This window comes from Plectropomus leopardus, chromosome 21 (genome assembly GCF_026936395.1).
Source record: "Plectropomus leopardus strain MGB_pleo_1.0 chromosome 21, ASM2693639v1, whole genome shotgun sequence".
NCBI lineage: Eukaryota > Metazoa > Chordata > Actinopteri > Perciformes > Serranidae > Plectropomus > Plectropomus leopardus.
Window position 1 is genome coordinate 23,307,503 of NC_142196.1, and position 21,122 is coordinate 23,328,624.

The following is a 21,122-nucleotide window of genomic DNA, read 5'->3' on the forward strand; positions in this document are numbered from 1 at the left end:
ACAATAACTGACTCAACAGTGCATTGACTTTGCAGAGCCATTAATGATCTGTGTCGTGGCTCTGTGAGAATCTCATTTGTCTTTTCTTTCGGTCTGCCAGCTGGCAAACTTACTGATGAAGCAGAGAAGGGGGAGGCCTGACAGCTCAGCTGGTATCAGTGTTTTGTTAAAGTGCAATGTGAGTGCAAGTGCAGAAAGACAAATCATCACAGTGCTGCTGCTACTGCCTCAGCTGGGGCACCAAGTCATCATGGTGACAACTCCCGTTCTCTTTGTTTTGACACATTCTTGTGAATAAGTTGAAAACACATGATAGAGACATCATAGTTGCATTGCAGGTTCCCCCCCTAAAGAGCGAATGCGTCACTTAAATTTTAAACGACTTCTGAAAGCGATACGGGCAAATATTCACACCACATATTCATGAAATAAATTAATACACATAACAAATTATCACACACTGGCTAATTACACATCACACTGTTCTAATCCATTGACGTCAAACACATTCTGCTGTTAATATAATGACTGTTTTCCTCCCCACACTTTTACATTTCGACAAAGTGACCTGAATACTCGAGCCTTATCTGTGTGAAACAAACTGAGGCTTTCATTAATGCAGCCTTGTGTCACACACACACACACACAACTGAGCAAATAAATGTGACCTCAAAACTAAACGTATACAATCTTAATGCAAATTATGCACAAGGAAATTGGATTAGCTCTCAGAGAAATCTATGCATGTCTGCATACAAGTTTGTAAACACATATAATACACCCACATAATCACGCAATGACATCAACCAAGGGCAGTCTCAACACAGATTTATCATATCACAGCAGAATTACCATAAATTACATTTAAAAACATAAATCATTAAAGATTGATTTGAAAATGCATTTTTTTTCTCTGTTCAGTAATTATTTTATCTCATAGGATAGGAGAAAGCTTTACAGTAAAGTGTGAGCTAACAGGCTGCAAAGTGAAATCTTCAGCGCCTCTTCCAACTGAGTTAAAAATAATTTTATCTCCTTGTCTGAGGCTGTTATTCATTTTCCTCTCTCAAGTCAATCAATATGCTGTATTTCAAAGCTTCCACCCCTGTCTTGATTTAATCTTACATTGCAGCACCACATCTTCCCTGTGAGCAGAATCAATCCTGGGAATTTCTAACAAATGTTGCCACTGAGCACTGATGTGATAATGAATTTAGACTCGGTTATCCTTTTTAGATTTCAGAAGTCATCAAGCTTTCATAGCGAGAATTTGTTACTGTACTGTCTCCACATTAGAGCTCTGTGCATTTAAAGGATTCTCAAGAAGACTGAGAGGTAATATAGACTGCTTTAAATGTTTAATGCACCAAACCACAATCAACTTTTTACCAAAATAAAAACCTGCCTATGAATTTCAAGGTGAACGCCATCAAATTTCCACCATCCCTAGTGGTTATTTTGTTAGAAAAGGGGGGAAAGGTTTTGAAAAATCATAGACAGGATGAAAAGCTTATCTCCATATTTGACACTGTCATTATATATTGATGACATTATTGCAATCTGATGCAATTGATTGCAATTTTTGTTGACTCTTTTAAAACCGGACCATGGGAAAAAGTCATATAATAATGTACATTTCCACCATGATATCATCCATCGGTTTAATGATTCCCATCTTGAAGCCTTAAGTTTGTCATTTTGGCCGTCAGCATCTTGGATTTTTGTAGCCAGAAGTGACCATATTTGGTTTACAGGTGCATTTACAGTCTATGGTTAACTGCTATCATTCTAATGCAAATTTTCATTAGCTAAAAAGCAGGCTTAAAACTATTCAAAATGTACTAAAAAAATATAAAATATATGACTCCTTGCTGGGTCTTTTAAGACAACAAAACACATGACGAGACTTTTTAAGGTGGAGAAAATATTACCAATAACTTTCATGAGATAAAATATACTGAAATAGCAACAGCTATATCTACCCTATATCTATTTTTTTGTGATTCTGCAGTTATGGTTAGGTTAACTGACCAATATTGTCACTGTGGTAGTGATTTGTCAATAAAAAAGCAATTATACATAACTTTAAGCCTGAATAAAATGTAAATTGGTATGTTATGGAAAAATTCACTCCCTCCGTATGGTTTACATGTTTCATTTCTGCTGTAAAGTTGAGCATTTTAACACTGGGGTCTATGAGGATTGACCCATATTAGAGACAAAAAGGTAATCTCTGCTTCAATTTCAACAAATTTATATCTGTCACTCAAGAACCCCTTTAAGAACATTTTGCTCAGTTTTTAGCTGTTGTAGCTGTAGATTTATCCCACCTCCAGCAGAGTGTTAGCAGTATTTCACACTGAGCATGTTGGGCTGAATAATAGTGGAAACTCACACACACTGGCTAATGCTAATTGCCCAGATTCTGTTCAGATTTCGTGCTGCAGATACAGCCGTTGTTGAGAACAGTTGCATTTTGATAAAGATTCAGGAAAAGTTCTGTCCATTTTGATTGTCCACTTTTTGTCATTGGCAGGTCAGTCAAAGAAAGTAATGGTGCTGGAGACAAAACAAGGAAAATGGGAAAGAAATAAAGGGGTAACCAAACCAAAAATAACACATAAACCACCTGTGATATTGATATACCATGAAATAATAGCTAATCAACATATGAACTATACCAGCCAGAAGAACACAGACAAAACCAAAACCCCCAAAACATTTCTTGTAAAAAAACTAAGTTAAACTAACTATGTTAAAGACAATTGATAGTGTGTTGTAGAAACACGTCACCCAAATGACTATTAGTTTATCAGTTACGTATGCCGTGTTACGCTGCATTTGTGAGAAAATACGGTCAAACGCGACCACGTTTCACAAAACTATATCAAAACGTGTGTTTAGAACGTCTCACACAGCTTGTGCTGTATAACTAAAGTATTTTTTACCCAGTCAGTACTTTGCAAACAGACAGTCCCTTCTGACAGGGAACTGAACAAAAAGTCAAGCATATCCACACTCTCCTCAAAGTCAGACTCCATTTACCGAGCTGCTGATTAACCACTGACTATCAGGTGGTTGTTTGTCTTATTGTGTAACTTGTGTGTTATGAAGGGTTAATTCAAATTTAATCAATTAATTAATTAAATTTAATGTTTATTTAAAAGGGACAAAGCATATTTATGAACATCAGTACAAAATACAAATGTATATCTTGTGGTGTTAGCAGGACTGCTAATTTTCATCCGTAGTCCCTTGGCAAGTAACAAACATTATAAACATCAAGGAAAAAAAGGGGGGGGGGGTTCCTCATTGAAAAGGACTGTCTGTTTTATTACTGAGCAACTGGGTACATTATGTATGGATTATACTGCATAAGTTTTGTGAGTTTTTAACAGATTTTTGATATATTTGCTGTTGTTAAACATCGACCCCCTGACCCTCCAATTTTCTTTGATCTTTCATTCAAAGGCATTCGAGAGGAACAAAGTTTTCTTCACAAATTCAACATTATACGGGGCGAGGAATTGATATACAAATGGTCATTTTGGGGACAAAGTATTCCTTTAATATAGGACTCAATAGCTTATACAGTATTAAGAACATGATTAAGAAAATAGTTTGTCAGGGGGTTCAAATACGAAAATGAAACATACTCTATAATATAAAATGCAGATCCAGAGTTAGAGATTACAGCCTATCCATCCTGATGTCATACCACTCCGTCAAACACTCAAGTGTGAAGGTGGTTATCACCAATAATGCGCCGATGTGTGTTGATAATTCACAAGATGTTCCGTCAATGGAATTGAAAAGGCTGACTGATCTGAAGTAATAACTATCCTTCTGCAGGAACACCGCAGATTGATGGTGCTGATATCAGTGTGTCATGGAGTGTGAAAGCAAATTATGACTCTCAGCACATTTGGGTGAAATTGGGGAATCTGCACCTGAACGTGACTGTGGTGTGATAATGACAAGACTGCAGTCAAAAATGAGATACAGTTGTTAGCATTACCGTTAACGACTTTCACATTTTCACATGTAACACCCTTACTCTCATGTGCTTTTAAAACATGTCTGTTATCTGTGACATATATCTAATAACGTGGTTTTTTCCTCATTTTCAATTCTGTTAACGCGTCTTGGATTTATGATGGAAGAACATAAGATGTGATTGTGTCTGCACTTATCTGCTGGAAGTGGTACTTTAAAAACATAAAGAAACAGCTCAGACAGAAAAATGGAATCTGCTGTTTATCTGAACTACAGGGCCCTTGAATTATTTCCATCGCAGCCAGGGAACAATTTTACACATTGATCTAGTCTGCTGAGGACCAAAACAGCAGGATACACTGCTAGATGTCTAACAAAAAAATCTATTTTTATTAAAATTTCCTCAGCTGCCAGAAAAAAATACCCCAAAGAGGGCTTTTTTAAAACATGAAGATAGTGACAAACAAGCATGCATAGTTGGGGTTTTTCTTTTGTTTATGACATTTGCAGTTAGTTGGTGACTGAGATATCTCAAAAACTGTTTAATGTTTTGCCATTAAATTACATATATTCACGGTGCCCAGATGATGAATTTTGATGGACTAAGTGGTCCCTGAGGCTTCATCTAGTGCCAATATGTTGTCAAAATTAAAATCACTCTAACATTTTGGTTTTTGACAAAAAAATTGTATAATACTAGTGACTCTTTTTTACCATGAAAGCTGTGATTGGTGGCTTTTTTTTCATATTTGGTGGCTTGAAAATGAGAACCAGCTGTCTTAGTGGTTAATTTGATAGAAAAGTCCATATGTTAGACTTTCTTTGTTCACACTGGAACCCCAAATGTGAAGTGATAAGGACTTTAGTTGTACTGTGCAGAGCTGTTTCTACAAAAAAAGGCAACATTGAAATGATGCCCTTGTATTTGATCATCAGTCATTGGACTCCTGAATTGCTAAGGGAACTAAAGTGAATCAGCTTCGTGTGCAGCGACAAACAACCGTCAGCGGGTATTTTCTCTGCACACATAATGACAAGCAATAACCTGCAAATTATTTTGGAGTTTTGCTGCGAACCAACTGCTCGCTCACTGGAAATAGCAGTCAAATAGCTGTTCCACCTGAGAGAATGGGGTCGTCTCAAATCGCATGCTGGGGCCAAGATCAAAATAAGATCACACAGCTCATTTCCATATGTTATGGTACAGGGACTTTGAGCTTCAAACCCTCCCATCTCAGCCAGTCTCCCACAGACGCAGCTTCACACACTCATTTATGACAGTTTCATACTGACACAGATTACATTTCCTGCGACTATGATATTTCCAACAAAGATGCAGAATTTTTTGGTCAGACATTATTATAATTCTCAGGAGCCATCTATTACACAAATAGTACTCTGCAGGGTCATATTTCACATCCAAAATGAGACTGAATTTTCTCTATCGGTGTATAATTCTCCTTAAGAATGTGGGCAAGCCGAAACTGCAAACACCCATTAAAATTTTAATTAGTGTTAGTCTTGTTTACAAGATGTATGCATATCAATTACACACTGTAGGTGTTCTGAAGCTCTGTTCATAACACTGCTTTCCATTGTTATTTTGTTACACACTTACGTAGACTCAGTGCAACATCTACTCTCACAAGAAGCCTGATTATACAAAATCGAAACACGACAAAAAAACAAACAGTTTTCTCCTCACAGGAGGGAACTTAATGAGGGTTTTGCTAAAACTTCATTTGTCTGAGAGCTTCAATTTGCAGGTATTGAATTCTCCAGAATCTACTCATTTTAACATACAATTTTGAAACAAGTGCTTTAATTTCTTCCCTAATCAGTTGCTAAAAATGCAGTATTTAACCATTTGAATCCTGGAGTGACAGCACTTTTATTATGCTGCTTTCAGCTGCCTTTCACAAGTATTTGAATCTTTGAAGCCTAGGTAAATTGGTGCAATTTTTTTTTTTCAAAAATATTGGGAAAAAGGCAATGAGAAATTTGGTAATAGATGTTCCACAAATTACAAGAAATTATTAGATTTAGAAAATATTTTTTTAAAAAACCATAGGGGAAAAAAATCTCAGGAACAAAAAGACAAAATCCAGAGAAAAATTATGTCTGTAACTGTCAGAATTACATATTTATATTATGTTACAGAATTATTACATTTTATTAAGGATTTCTCCCAGGTTATTTCCTTCCTTTTTTATTTTCTTTTTTGTCTTTTTTTATTTTGAGGATTTTTTTTTTTTAATTAATTTCTTGCTAATTTTCGGGTCATTTCCTCTTTTGTTTATTGCTTTTTCTAAAGAAATCAAGCCAATTTGCTCAGGTTCCAAAGGGTTAACTTTGCCATCCGTAGGCTTGTTCAGGATTAATTGGCATCTGACATGCTGCTTAGCAGCCAGAGGTATGTTATGGCAGGCAGGACAGCAGGACGGCAGGACGGCAGGCAGCAGATGTGGACTGGGATTCGCCCAGCAGCTGCTCTAATCCCTGAATCTGTGGGACGACCTTTTCCTCCTCTGCACTCATTTCAAAGTCAAAATCAGAGACTTCAAACACAACTTTATTTTTCTGAATTTCAGCTAATCATTCAGTAATTGTAACCTTTTTCAGCCATGATGCTTTTTTCTCTCACCTATATTTAGTATTTAACTTCCTGCTTTAAACAGCTAATTAATGCAGCAGTAATCAGCTGTAGTATTGCGGTTTTATTGAAGATATAAAAGAATTACCTAACACTGGGTCAAAGGAAATGCTTTTATGAGCTCGGCAGTCCGTGTTGCGTTGTATCCTTCATTCATGCCAAGAAATAAAACAAGCATTTATTTCATGTGCTTGAAATTATTCTGATGATTGCTTTAAAACCAAAATGTTCTGCACAATATGCAGAGAATTACCTCGTCATTGCGTGTAAACAGAATAAAAATCCTTGATCAAGCGGGAAATATTTTAGATTATTTGTTATTTGCTCAAGTGTTGAAATTACACACTTAAAGTCACCTTCATTTTTCTGTATTTAGATCATTTTACACTTCTTAAAGGTAGCAACAACAGGTGATAAACAGCTGCTGAATAGCAAATGTGTTTTAACATCACCCTGCGGCATATAAATGTGATACTTCAACAGCAAGAAGTCATAGATTTCAGCTTTAAAGGTGGAATGTGTACTACCTGGCCACAAGCTGTAAAGAAATAGGAGGCAGCATTTTACCGGTCTATGGCTGGATCCAAATTTACAGTGATTAGTTATAAACAAAGAAAGAAATAATGCCAATATGTAACTTATTGGAGGGCTGGAAATTTTCTCTCTTTGGTTATCTTATGATGTAATTGAATTTCATATAACTGGTGTGTTTCCGGGTGGAAGGGATCACCTACCTTCCATCTGCTCACACCCACGAGTCACTGCAGAGAACACAGACTGCTGTTTTGGGAAACATCGATGCACATAACTTAGCCAACAATTTCAAATTGGGCCAAAAGGGGTGTTTTGAATTTCTAAGTCACTGTCTGGGTTCTGATTTAGCACGTTGTGAAACAAACACATTGCTATTTTAGATATATTTAATTATATCCCGTGCTCTTTTGTTTGTGTGTGTGTGTGTGTGTGTGTGTGTGTGTGTGTGTGTGTGTGTGTGTGTTTGTGTTTGTGTTTGTGTTTGTGCAGGCACCTACTGTGGAGTTCCCACTAAATCTGTGCAGTAATTCTGTCATCTCTCATGGCTGAAAATTGAGCAAACCTTCATTTTATGGATCTGTTCATTTTTAAGCATGTCAAATGAAAAATAACTTTAGGTACAGAAAGACAAAGTTTTGCTATTGAGGGTGCAGGAATATTCAGCAAAATAAAAGCAAAAATAGCACATTGGATATTGAAGTCTTAATTTACGGAGGAATATGTCACAACATCTGGGGAATAGCACAACCAAAGATGGATATATTTACAACTTTTTTATCTGTTTTTTACATGTTAGAATTCTGTATTTTGGTGAAGCAACCTGAGAATATTAGAATAATACAACCCAGTTGCCAAAATATATAGGCTTTATATGTTTTAGCAAACCCCGGATATGTTTAATTTGGTCGTTTCATATTATAATAAGATGAAACTGAAAATTTCTTCACATCTCTGTTTTCAATATTATGTTGCAACAATGCTGTTGTTACCACGTGGTTCTGTTTAGGTACAAAAACAACTTGGGTAACGTTGAAAAAGATAATCTTTTGGCTTAAAATACTCTGTTTCGTTGCCTTCAGCATGATTGGATATATCCCGACGTCTCATGAAAAATGCTCATATTTTTGTCCATAAACATAGCTAGAAACATCCCCAGATATTAGATGTTTTTGTCACCATAATCACAGCGGGAAATGTCCCGCCGTATCGCTTAAAAAAAATATGCGCATTGTTGCCGAAAAACATGACTGCAAATCTCAAGACAAATCGTCCAAAAATACCCAGTTTTGTCGCCACAAGCAGAGCTGGACGTATCTGACATGTTATCAAAAATATCCACTTTTGTTGTTTGTCGGTCTCACATAAGGGTCTAACGCCGTCTGCTGCTTGGCAGTTTTGTTGCCTCGGTGTCACGCCATCCGTCATCCCCTCCTCCTGCTGATGAGAAAGTAATCTGATTTTCCTCACCTAAGAAATGTTGAGATTATATTTGAAACCTACAAATGTAACGTAATTGTTTTTTGTGAAAACTTAAAGCATTTTATTCTGGTGACTGGACTGAAAAATAAAAACAGATTTTAACTTTGGAAGGCAAGAAGTGCCTTTATTTAGAGTCTAAGGAACAAAATAAACCATTAATTATATGAAAACCAACTGAAAACCTGCCCCACATAATCAGAAAATACCAGCACTTCTGTTTCAAATGCCAGCTCATCACATCTAAACTAATTCAAATCAAAGTTATTTGATGTTCCTCTCTGAAGCTACTGCAAAGCTGTTCTTACATAAAGTTTGGAGAACCAAAAAAGCATCTTTAATAACATTAGGATGCTATTGGGGGAGAAAAAAAAAGAGCAGCCTCCAAAATAAGATTATCACCACCGAACATTATCATGTTTAAGTCCATTATCTGATTACAGCGACACAGAAAGCAGCACCCCACATTTACATTCACAATATATACAGTAGGAGTGTGGAGCACTGTCATAGATATTTGAGAACATGCATACCAAAAGGTTATCAAATCGAGATAATCTCTACCATGTTGATGGGGAGGGGTAAGAGGATTCCTGTATGAAAGCCACCCACCCATTTTATTAAAGCCACACGCTGAATTTTACCTCTTGGCATTTAAAACTTTTCTGAAAGCTGATATTAACTGCTCAAGAGCTTTTTCAGAGTTACAACAGAATTCATCTGGGTGGATGCAGCATGAACCAAAGCGGCTGTAGAGGTAGCTCTCGACTGATGTGAAATGTGTTGTTTGTTCCTAAAGAGGGGCTCGTTCTCCCTCGTTGATTCATCCTCTGCCAGGCTGAAAACAACAGTAGCTTCTCCAGAAGTACTGATGACGAGGGGTTTATGTTCTTCTTGACAGGAAGTTGAATTTAAAGCCACATTTTTTATGAAAAACATTCAAAGGGAGAAGTTCACCCCCAAATTGTTCCGAGCAGTTTCATGTAGGAACTATTAGGGCTGGACCCAAATATTTGACTATTAGAATATTTGTTAATTGTATATGTATTCGGTTTTCAATTAAGGCATTTTTCTTTTTGCTTTTGCAGAGGACAAATGCCATTTTAGTGTTTGTATACTGCTGCTGCGCCTGTCTCACACACAGTGACAGAAATGATCAGTTTACCCAACAATTATTAACAGGTTTATTGACTGAGCCGAGCCATAAAAATAAAAAATTCATGTCCACAACCAAAGATTTAAATATAAGTTGTTAATTATTACCACAGCAGTTCTGGAGCCCAAAAACAAAGAGGACAGTCCCAATTCATGGAACCCTAAATTAGCGTCACATAAACTTTGGAATGTATTTATGCTCAGAATGGTGACTGTGAATTTTAGGAAGCACATTAGAAAGGGATCTGTCTGTAGTCAGTTTGAACAAGAGAATGATTACAGCAAGAGCAAACTGTCTCCATGTTTATATGGACACTTGATTATCGTTTTAAGAAAGACTTGAAAAAAGTAGGCAGGTTTCCATTAACCCTCAAATTGCATGAATTGAAATTGGGGGTACATAATACGTCTAATGGAAACACGTCAGTTTTGCAAAAAAAATTCCTGGATGTTGCAAAATTTTTACGCTTGCATGAGCTTCATAGAAATTCAATTCATAGAAAGCCATAAACTGTAATGGAAACACTTTCAGCTTTCATATGCTCGCCTAATGATGCTATCTTTCGAGACCGTTCAGTTAACATACATGTAAAAGTCTCTACTGAGAATCGCCAACTAATCTCTCTAATCTCAACAACACGTCTTGTGGACCAGCCTGTCAAGCAAGTTGATTGGTTGATCCGACTCCTGGTGTCAGTTAAGTAAAAAGTAGTAAAAATAAGGCTAACCTGATAAAGCTTGTGCAATTACAAAAAAAGAAACAATTCGCCTACATGCTGCTCAGGGCATGTTTCCATAAAACATCACTTTTCCCTATATTATCTTGTGTCTGCACATTCATGAAGTACAATCCTGTAATTAGGCAATAATTGTAATTTCCCCCTCAAATTGAACATTTTCAACTCACAAAAGCGCCCCCGTGTCTTTCCACTGACTTTGGATGCAGCTGTGCCCCGTTTAACATTCACATCAGGTTCAGTCTGCAAACACTTTAAAAGCTTTACTTTTACATGAAATGTCCAACAATACAAAATGATACAAGGTATGTTTAAACCCTGCAGGACTCCACTGGTTCAATTAAGTCATTAAATCTGTCGTCTGGACAAGCCAATAAATGCTTTTTTAAAATTCTAATTCAGACATTGTTCCTGCTCCTCTGAGTGCCTGAAGATTACAGTTTAACTCTGCAAAGGCACCAGTGTTTTCATAAGTGTGACCATTTACCTTTTGAGCACACGTTGTTCTCTTGACTCTCTACATTTTACTTTTGCACAATCGATCCCATAGAGTTATTTTAATTTGAAGTTGCTCCAAAGCCTCTATGATAGGAATACACTGCAATGCACGCAAAGTTCTCTCTGAACAGATTGGCCCCTAATTAAATGCAATGGCTTCAAGGGGCACCTGCTGATTTCACACTAAAATCTGCACAGAGAAAAACATCATAAGCTCCGCAATCAATAAGGCTGTAATGGAGGCTCCCATTCGCTGTAGTGAACGGGAATACCAAGCAGGCAAACCACTGTACGTCAGCAGTTGTGCCAAATGGAGCATAAACACAACAAAAGTGCAGTTCTTCATTGTGGCTTTAAGTTGAGCTTCGACACGATTCTTTTAGTTCACACATCATTTAGTTGAGTTTGTGTCTCTCTGCCTGAGCCCCTGTGGTACATGCTGGTGGTGGAGGAATTATTGTGAAGCCGAGGCCTCCCTCGGAGACGATCTATAGGTCAGAGTTAACCCTGAAAGTGACAGCGAGGCTCAGATGTAGAGGCGAATCACGAGTCTCAGATGTCCTTACCTTTCATTGTGGATCAGCGCTGTCCACACACTGACAGCCGGACTTCCACGCTGACTGATGGTCTGCTGATAGATTCTGTCAACAGGCACATTTAAAAGGGAGAGCGATGTCCTGTAACCAGCGGACTAGAGGTCCTAGATCCCTGAAACAGTCGTGCTCTGTCTATCAGCAGTCTGGAATCCTATTCAAGTGTCCTTGAGAAAGATGGTGAAAGATGACCTGTTCGTCTTCTGTCATTAAAAATATATATTCTGTCCGATGAAATATAACTCTCGTATATAATCTCAGACACCAAACATCAGTGATGCTCAATTTACTTTTAGTATATATAAGGTGACAGAGTACATGAAACATCAAAATAGATTTTGTTTATCAAAAAAAAAGTGCCAGAGGAGGATCCCCTGTGACAAAGGTCACAGCCCCTATTGTCCTAAAATCCTAGAAATGTCCTACAATATTAAAAATGTCCTAAAATCCTAGAAAAGTAAAAAATCCTTCAAACGTCCTAAAATCCTAGCAATATCATAAAATCCTAGAAACATTTTAAATGCTTGAAATGTCTTAAAATCCTCAAAACATCCAGAGATCTTTGAGATGTCTGAAAATTCTAGAAATGTCCTAAAAATACGAGAACCGACGAAAACCGTCACCATACTGTTAATAGGAAACGTCAAATTTCCCCGTGCATTTTGTCTGCCAATTTGGTTTAGTCCGAATTTCCTCAAAAACATTGTCATTATTCGTGCAAATAAAATGTATGGTTTGCAGAAACCTACAAATACCAACATTTTCTTTTGGCATCTGAGTTGAATATTGTTCTTGTGGTGTATGTTTTCCATACAAATTACCAAGGCACTAATACGATGCAAACACGGCGGGTATTTTTAAGGTTCAAGCATCTACAGTTTCTTGGTAAACCACACTGAAAAACATCCATCCATCCACCTCGTCCCTGAGACCATCTGAAGTGGTACTACAGCATCAAGCTCCTTCAAACGACCAGTCTTGTGTCTGTTGTGCTGATGTATGTTGGTGTTGTTCCTTTGAAGGGTTTCCTACATGATTTATGTTTCATTTCTTCTGGGTTGCATGAAAGAATATATAACAGTCTTTTGATCATTTATGAATGTGACAGATATTGTCTTGGTGTAATTGACAGGCTGGTGATGAATTGGAGGAAAAACATAACAAATGATGATCCCATACAGGGGCCACTGCATGATTCAATGAATATGAAAACAATGTAAATCTTATGCTGCAGCCTTCACGGTCACTGGGTACCAACCCAACCAGAGATGTTGGAGACATGTTTTGCAAGGTGCTCATTTACAGTCATTAAAACACCAAATCTTTTGAGGAAATGGTCACAGTGACTTGGAGAATTTATGCCATTGATACTCAACATAAAGCCCATTAGCTTAATCAGGCCCCCGATAGGGTGTTGAGTGGCCCCCCAACCATTATCTAATTCACAATAAATATAAAATGAGTCATACTGGGAATTATTGTTGCACTTTTAGTATACACAAGGTGCCAGAGAGCATTAAAAAAGCATCAAAATAGAGCTTGTTTATCAAAAAAGTGGCTGTGGAGGATCCCCTGCACCCCCTGACAGCTGAGCCCTAAAGTCCTAAAATCATAGAAACATCCTAAAATCAAGTGTCCGAAAATTCTAGAATTATACCCAACTATGAGAAATGCCCTTCAATGCTACAAATGCACTAAAATTGGAGAAATATCCTAAAATCCTAGAATGTCCTAAAATATGAGAAAAAAAATTGAGAAACCTCCCAAAATCCTTTAAACATCTTAAAATCCTAGAAATGTCCTAAAATCCTAGAAATGTCCTTAAATACAAGAATCATTATGAAATCAAAGAAACGTCCCAAAATCCTACAAACATCCTTAAATCCTACAAACAAAAGTAGTTTCCCAAAAACAAGATGAGTATCCCTAATCTATGTCAAGGAATAGTTCTGGAGACTTAACGTCTTACTAAGACATTTTCTGCTAATTTTTCCTTTAATTTGACACACTTCTATAAGCATTAAATTCATTTCAATAAGCCGAGTAATCTGCAAACCTTTCTGCAAGTGAGTGACAGCGACCCCGTCCACCTAATTGTCACACTTCAGTGGATGCCTGCCCTTGTAACATTCATTTATTATGCTATAACTGACACTAAACAAATTCACTTCCTCGTTTTGAGATAATGATTATAATTGTCACAAATAATTTGTCACTTGTAATTGTTGGTGTCAGTCATCTCCTTTGAATTTGATAGAGGTCACTAAGTGTTTGTATTAGGCTACTCTAAAAAGAAAGACACAAGTCAACCTTTTATCTGATTCACGGCCGTCACCATGGACTCAACATTGGGAGGCGGACCACATCTTTTAATTAGCAAGTACAGCAAAACAGTATATGAATATGCAATAAATTAAAGCTACAGTCTTATAATTTAAACATGCACGTCAACATCAAATGATTGACCCTGACATTGACATCTCATGTGCTGTTTGGTAAATCTAACATAATAAACACATTAACATCAGATGAATACACCGGTGAGCACTGTTGTTGTTTTACTGGATGAATGTGTGGCTAAATAACTGCAGCTAATTTATCTTTGACAGCTGACATTAGATATGATTGATTGATTGATTAGCACTTGCAAATTAGCCTGTTTTCACCAAAAACATTTGTTTGCACTCAAGGTCTAATGTTGACTTTTTTTCTCTACCTGCCAATAAGTGAGTATTTTTTATGTTTTTTTTGGTCTGCCACCCAGAAATGTTATCTGCCATTTTTGAAATATATATTCTAAATGAAGGAATAACAGTCATATCATTGTGACATGATTTAATGTTTAATACAGCCTTTATACAGCGTGCCTAGTAGCTCACCATTATTTTGTTATCAAATTTTTTAAATAGTTTTGTATAGAGTAATAATATAACATATACATGTCATCCATACGTGCCCATGTTTTTTAAAAAATGTCTTTTTTCCCCCCAAAATGTTGTCAAAGTTTTTTAATTAAAAATAAATAAATAAATGAATACACAAATAAATAAATAAAATGATGCATGATTAAGATTTATTTAAATATTTTTTTTATTTTTTATTGTTTTGCATTTTTTTTGCAATAATTTTCAGTTTACTTATTTGTGTATGGTTTTTCTTTTTCCTTTTTTTTTTTTTTTGGTGTGGGGGGCTTTGCATATTTAAATATTGGGGAGGATGTCTCTCCCACTATATACTTTAATTACCGCCTCGATTTGATTAGAAAATTTCAGAGTCGAGACAAATAGTCTAAAGAAACAGTATAATACTTTGTTGTTTTGTTTTTTGATCAGATCTGCACAGTCTAGCATTAAATTTTCCCTCTTGATGCCTGATTATAGTGTACCTTGCAGTCCCTACTGCTGTTTTCTGCTCTGGAGTGGGCGAGCAGTGTTGACAGGCTCCTTCCTCAGCCCCGTGCTGTCAGATGCGATGCGCTTGCGCAATGGCTGTGCACTCACACACACAAACACACAAGGCTCTGCCTCTGTGTGCAGGTTAGTGCTCAAAAATCCTCCTTGAAGTGCGTTAATACGATCAAGTTACTGTCTTAAAAAACACTAAGTGGAGCTAAAACCGTCAGTTTTTGACAGTTGATTTTTGGAGAAAGTTGTCATCGAATTTACTTCGTGACTGATCAGCAGCACTTTGCAGCAACAACAAACAGGAGATCTCGTGCAATTTCTCTGGACTACATCTGAGGAAACAAACAATTTTACGCGTCTCTGAGAATCAAAGTAGCGCTTTGCAAGCAGATAAGGAGGACCGACGGCGAGATTTCAGCGCACCAGGTAAACCAAACATTTCACAGCTCAACGTGCTCGTGAATGTAACTCCAACTTTCTCAGAAAAGCTGCATTTCTTTATTTATTTGCTTTTTGCAGAAGTTTTCGCCATGAACCAAACAGCAGGAGCTACAAACGCGTATCGCAGGTGCTCCAAGGCTGGAAAGGTAGGAGACTTATTCAGGGAAGTTGTGATTTGTGCCACTCGTGCTTTCTTTGGTGCGCACAGACATGGTGTAGCTCTCGAGGCAGCATGGCCGTGATGCTGCTGGGTGTTTGAAAGCTTAGGGAGAGCTTGTTGGGTTATTGCGCGTCTGTGCGCTTTGGAGATGTTGTAAATTTCGACTCGGGTACAATTTGTTGGCTGCAGCAATCGGATTAATTAAAGTGAAAGATGTTAGTTGGCAGATTACAGGCACGTTGGAAGCTTTTGAGCAAGACAGGCCAATTTGTGTTGTCCACGCAGCAAGATAGATACTCATTTTTGCAAGTTATTTGTCCTCAAAGTAACAAAAAGATGCAGAAAACAGGTGCATTTTCAGTTTTCCGCATTTTGATGTAGTTTTCTTAGTCATCTGCTGTGTGCTGAGATCAAAAATGATGACACCATGCCACACTGCTACTGTTTTACCAAGCCTGTGACCCACATATAAGATATGCTGCTGCTGCTGTGTGGAGAGTCAACAGGGAGGAGAGGGGGGATGAGAGTGTGAGTGTGAAGGTGGGATGAAAGCAAGGTTGGGGGAGAAAAGCTGGAGAATGTGGGAGGAAAGAGAGTGAGAGGGGGACTGTGTGATAGAGTCTTTCCAGTGAAACCATTAGAGAAGCATTCTCCTGTGTGAGTGTGTGTGTGTGTGTGTGTGTGTGTGTGTGTGTGTGTGTGTGTTTGTGTGTGTGGATGCGTGCGGGGGCTGCTCACATTCCCACCACATCTGGCTCTGTCAACATGCACGATCAGCAGAGATGATGAAGTATGAAAGCTTATTTATCACCAGCAGCTATGACACATGGTATATCCACAGCAGATTTCCCAGTGTTTACAAATATTGATTTTGGGGCTACAAATATTTGGAGTTGATGTGTGTATTGATTGGAGAGGGTGCTTTTTCGCTCATAGAGGTGTTTACAAAGATCTGGTAAATGAGTCCTGATGGGTGCAGACGGGCATTAGCACAGACTGTTGCATTGTGTTGATTAACACTCTCGGTTTAATTGGCACTGACAGTTTTTTCTTCCCCTCTCTCAGTGTGATGATGGAGGCCGTAATAGTTGACACGGAGAATCCAGGGACTTCACAATAAAAGCATGCAGAGTCTGCAGAATGCATGATGGTTTAATCATGCATTGCTCTCTGTGTTTGTTTTTTTGGTAAAGTCCAGTTTTTTAAATACTAAAAAAATGCAGCAAAAGATGACAAATATTGTGTCTTACATAGGGAAAAAGGTAAAAATGTTTTGTTAATATATTCAGATCTGTGAAAGTATTTTATCCCCATAATACTGATTTCCAATAAGTGGCAGCAGGCTACTTGTACCCCAAGGGCTACAAAGAACAATTGTAGCACAATGTTTTATTTTTTGAAAAATAAATAACTAAGTAGTAAAATATTTTAAAAATACAAATCTGGACTCAATTAGAAAAACACTAAACAGCAAATCACTAAATTAGCTGTAAAATATGTTACAATTTAAGGTGCATTAAAACCAGCTAACAAGCCAGCAGAAAAATGCAACTCCAAATATTAGCTAAATTAAAAAGTTAAAAAGAAAATGTAGACTAGGTAAAGTGATGGATAAATGGCTAAAGAAGTGAGCTAAAAGCAAGTGAGCAGAATATTGTGTCACAATTAGCTTCAAGTCATGACGAAAAAAATCCAAAAACTTTTTTGAATTAAGCAGGTAACTTAAAGCGATGTTTAATGCACTCAGTCAGAAAAAGTTTGTAAACACTGGGAAATAGGTGCAGATCACAAATATTACCAGAATAGATCTAGAATGATAAATATAGTCAACAGGTTGCTTATGTGCTTGAGGTAGGTGGTATTGTATTTTGCAGCAGTGTATCTTAAAACTGTATACCTTTGTTTGAAAATTGAAGGTTATCATACCCTGTAGCCTACACTTGATTGTTATTGTAAAAATATGCACATGGAAAGAAAATCTTTCCTGTTCACCTCCTTTCTTCTTCACTGCCTTTCAGAACTTTTATGCATAATTTTATTTTTAAAAAATGGTTTCAGAAATCATTTTTAATAAAAATGTGTTGAGTGTTTCTGTTCTCATCCGTTTTAGCATCATTACAACTGATAATAACAATAATAACGCTGTAAAATTGTATACTGCGGTTGACGAAAAAATCTCATTACTGTGTTCATTCAAACTATGAAAGAAGAAATCATTTGTAGAGTGCGTGCTTGGTGTTATAGGATTATTGCGCAGGGATTGTTCCTGGCATTAAGGACTGGTGTTAAGCGTTCATCATAGTGACGGTCTTATGTCTTGTAGTTTTGGCACACAGTGTTGTGCAGCGCATACCAGAGGGAAGAAGCTGACACAGGTTGTGAACACAGTGTAAAGGTTTGACTCTGCAGTGATTTTTACCGGCCCATTTCCTGACTCTGGTGGTGCACCAATGATTTTTACTGCAACCCTGTTTGTCCATCGTGGTCTGCTCCTGTCCTGTTTGGTGGCTGATAAAAAAAAAAAGAAAAAAAACACAGTGTCTGTGCAGAGAATAGATTGGATTATTGTAGTGTAGAACTAGATCAGCAGCTCCAGAGGCAGGTTGAACTTCCATGGAAAAGTGGTTGAATTAAAGTAAAGAGATAGAAGTAATAGATAAATACCAGAAATGTCCATCTTCTTCAGCTCTAAATGTTAGTAGCCCACTAGCTTGAAAACCTCATCAATCTGGCTTAAACATGGCAATCAACAGCTGAAAACAACACTGCAATATTTATTTTTTACAGTGATTTTATCAGATATCATCCAGTTTAAAGTTGAGGGCTGTTGGAGTTTACTTGAAAATGTTGGGGGGGTACGTGAGACAAAAAAGTCATCCATAATAGAATCCGTAGCTCTCTAAAATGCATATTCTTTATTCACCGTTGCTGTTAAAATTAATCTTTGGCGACCTGTCCAGGGTGTACCCCGCCTTTCGCCCGATGACAGCTGGGATTGGCTCCAGCCCCCCCGCGACCCTTACGAGGACAAGCGGTTACAGAAAATGACTGACTGACTGACTGCCCTTTGCTACATATTTGTAATGAAGCAAATTTTCGGCAGGGCTATTTAAGTTTGCTTGACAGTGGCGTGGGGGTACATGAGACCGAACTGTAACAAAACTCTGCCACAATAGAGTTGGTAGCTTTCTGAAAATCATATTTTATATTCACTGTTGCTTCTAAATTTCACCCTTGCATACTGGTCTTTACTACATATCTGTATTATAATGCATGTTCAGTAGGGCCATTTCATTTTTACTTGACAGTGGCTTGGGGGCACTCAAAACAAAACTATGCGATAATAGAATCTGTGGCTTTCTGAAAATGATTTTCTTTATCAGCATTGCTGTTAAAATGTATCTTTCCATATTGCTCTTTGATGCATATCTGTGGTGTGTGCATTTTCAGTATTTAAGATTACTCGACTGTGGTGTGACAAGTAACAAACTTGTGCCATAATAGAATCTGTAAAAAATGCATATTCTATATTCACCGCTGCTGTTAAATTTCATCTTCACGAACTGCCCTTTGCTACATATCTGAAGTGAAGTTCTTGTTCAGCAGGGTAATATTGGTCTCCATACTTTAATATTTCCAAGTGCTTTCACTCACTACTTGTTCTAATTCTGGGTTGTTTCATCTCTTCTTACACATCAACTTTGAGGGAGAAAATAGATTCAGACTAAACACCTCTCCAGACACTTTTGTCTCCAGACAGCAGTGTCCGTTTCATTATCTGTCCCGCGGCCACTTTTAGCCCTCCGGCAGGATTGTCTGCGATTTCAAACTGTTTGGGGTTTTGTCATTTGTGCCTGTTTAAAGCTGCGGTGCTGCCGAGAGTTTCTCTTTGATGAGTTGCCTCTCTCCCTCTGTGGAGTTTCTATTTCCAGTCATGTTGACAGTCGGCCACAGAGACGTTTCATCGTGGATTAATGACACTCTGATTAGGTCTGCATGTGTTCTGCGGGCCTCCCAACAGGATAAGCCTCACATGGTCATGGTCATCAGCTTGTGACAGGCTTTGACAGGTTTGTAAACACCTGAAATGAGCAGAGAGCAAGTGTGCTGTGTCTTGAGTTTATTCAAGGATTCTTGAGAATCCCATGTAATGCTTTTTCTGCAGGTTGCATGTCTTGTTTCTTTATGACTGACCCTGAAACATTTAAAAGGAGACTTTAAAAGGAGCTGTTGGCCATGTAACCAGCATTCCTGCACCCGTGTTGTTGTTTGGTGTATTTTTGTCATTCCCATAGCTAACTGGCTAAATGGAGAGCAGCTTTGAAGGTGTTTCAATGCAAAAAAAGATGATCTGGTTATCTGCAACACCAACAGTATTTTTTGTCCCTCTTATCAGCAGCTTTTTTTCTGAGGCTCAGGGAGAATTGAAAAGACAGTTTCTCTGCTGACAGTAGCCTCTAAAGACCATCATGCAGTGCAGCAACATCTTAGAGCTTTGTCACGGCAGTATAGCCTCTCCTTCTGGTAGCTTTTTAGTAATTTTAACTCTCATTCTGTCCCTGTTGTGCTCTCTTTTCACACGATTTCTTTATCTGCCTGCATAAATACAGCTCTGAGAGGGAGTCTCATTTCTGGATGTTATCCAAAAGCCTTCTGGGAAATGTAGGAAGCCATTAACAATAGCAGAAATGAGGTAGATTGAAGGAGCCAAGGTACACATAAAAATGAAACTTTATCTTCTAAAAAGTTAACGAATTCATGAAAATGAAGTGGACTGCAATGATAAGTTTATGAAATAAATACTGAACATGTTCTGGTTTCAACTTCTTATACATGAATACTTTCGTATTTTCTTTATTTTATAACGTAAACTGAATATCTTTGAATTTGGGACTGTTGTTTTGATTAAAGGAGGTACTTTGAAACATAACCTTGAACTTATTTTCCCTGCTATTTTCTGAGATTTTTAGACCAAACTATTAATCAAGAAAATAGTCAGCAGATTATTCAATAATGGAAAAAATCACGAGATGCAACACTAATATCTAGTGTGGAATTATTTTCCTTTAAGTCTCTGCAGTGAGATTAGATGATAATTTTTTAGAAGAGCCGCTGTCAGTCATATCAGTCACTGCTCGTAAACTTCAGCCAAACTGTCAAACCACGTACAATGTAAAAAGATACTATTTGTTTTAACTTCAAACTTTTGAGGCGAGAAATAGGCAATGCAGTGACAGAATCTTAATTCATTTTTTTGACTGCAGTTCAAGTGCAACGATTGACATGATTGACAGCTGCGTTAGGGACTTCTTGGCTCTGATTGGTTGTTTTCATGATTTGTTCATATGTCGTTAGGTGCACTATGAGGAGGATAATAAATTTTCTTCACATTTTATCTGCCTTATATACCACTGTCAGTATATAGTGACAGCTATTGAAAAATATATCTTTTTTGTCATGTTTGCTTAAAAGTTA

General features: G+C 37.4%; 1 protein-coding gene across 1 annotated transcript in view; it reads left to right on the forward strand.

Annotated features, from left to right (window-relative positions):
* The first annotated feature begins 15,117 nt into the window (after window positions 1-15,117).
* Window positions 15,118-21,122, forward strand: part of LOC121960626 (A-type potassium channel modulatory protein DPP6) — a 269,989-nt gene continuing 263,984 nt past the window's right edge. The window contains exons 1-2 of the mRNA XM_088072016.1: window positions 15,118-15,472; window positions 15,566-15,633. Coding sequence (XP_087928142.1) covers window positions 15,577-15,633 — 57 coding nt within the window. The 5' untranslated portion in view covers window positions 15,118-15,472; window positions 15,566-15,576. The remainder of the gene's footprint in view (window positions 15,473-15,565; window positions 15,634-21,122) is intronic.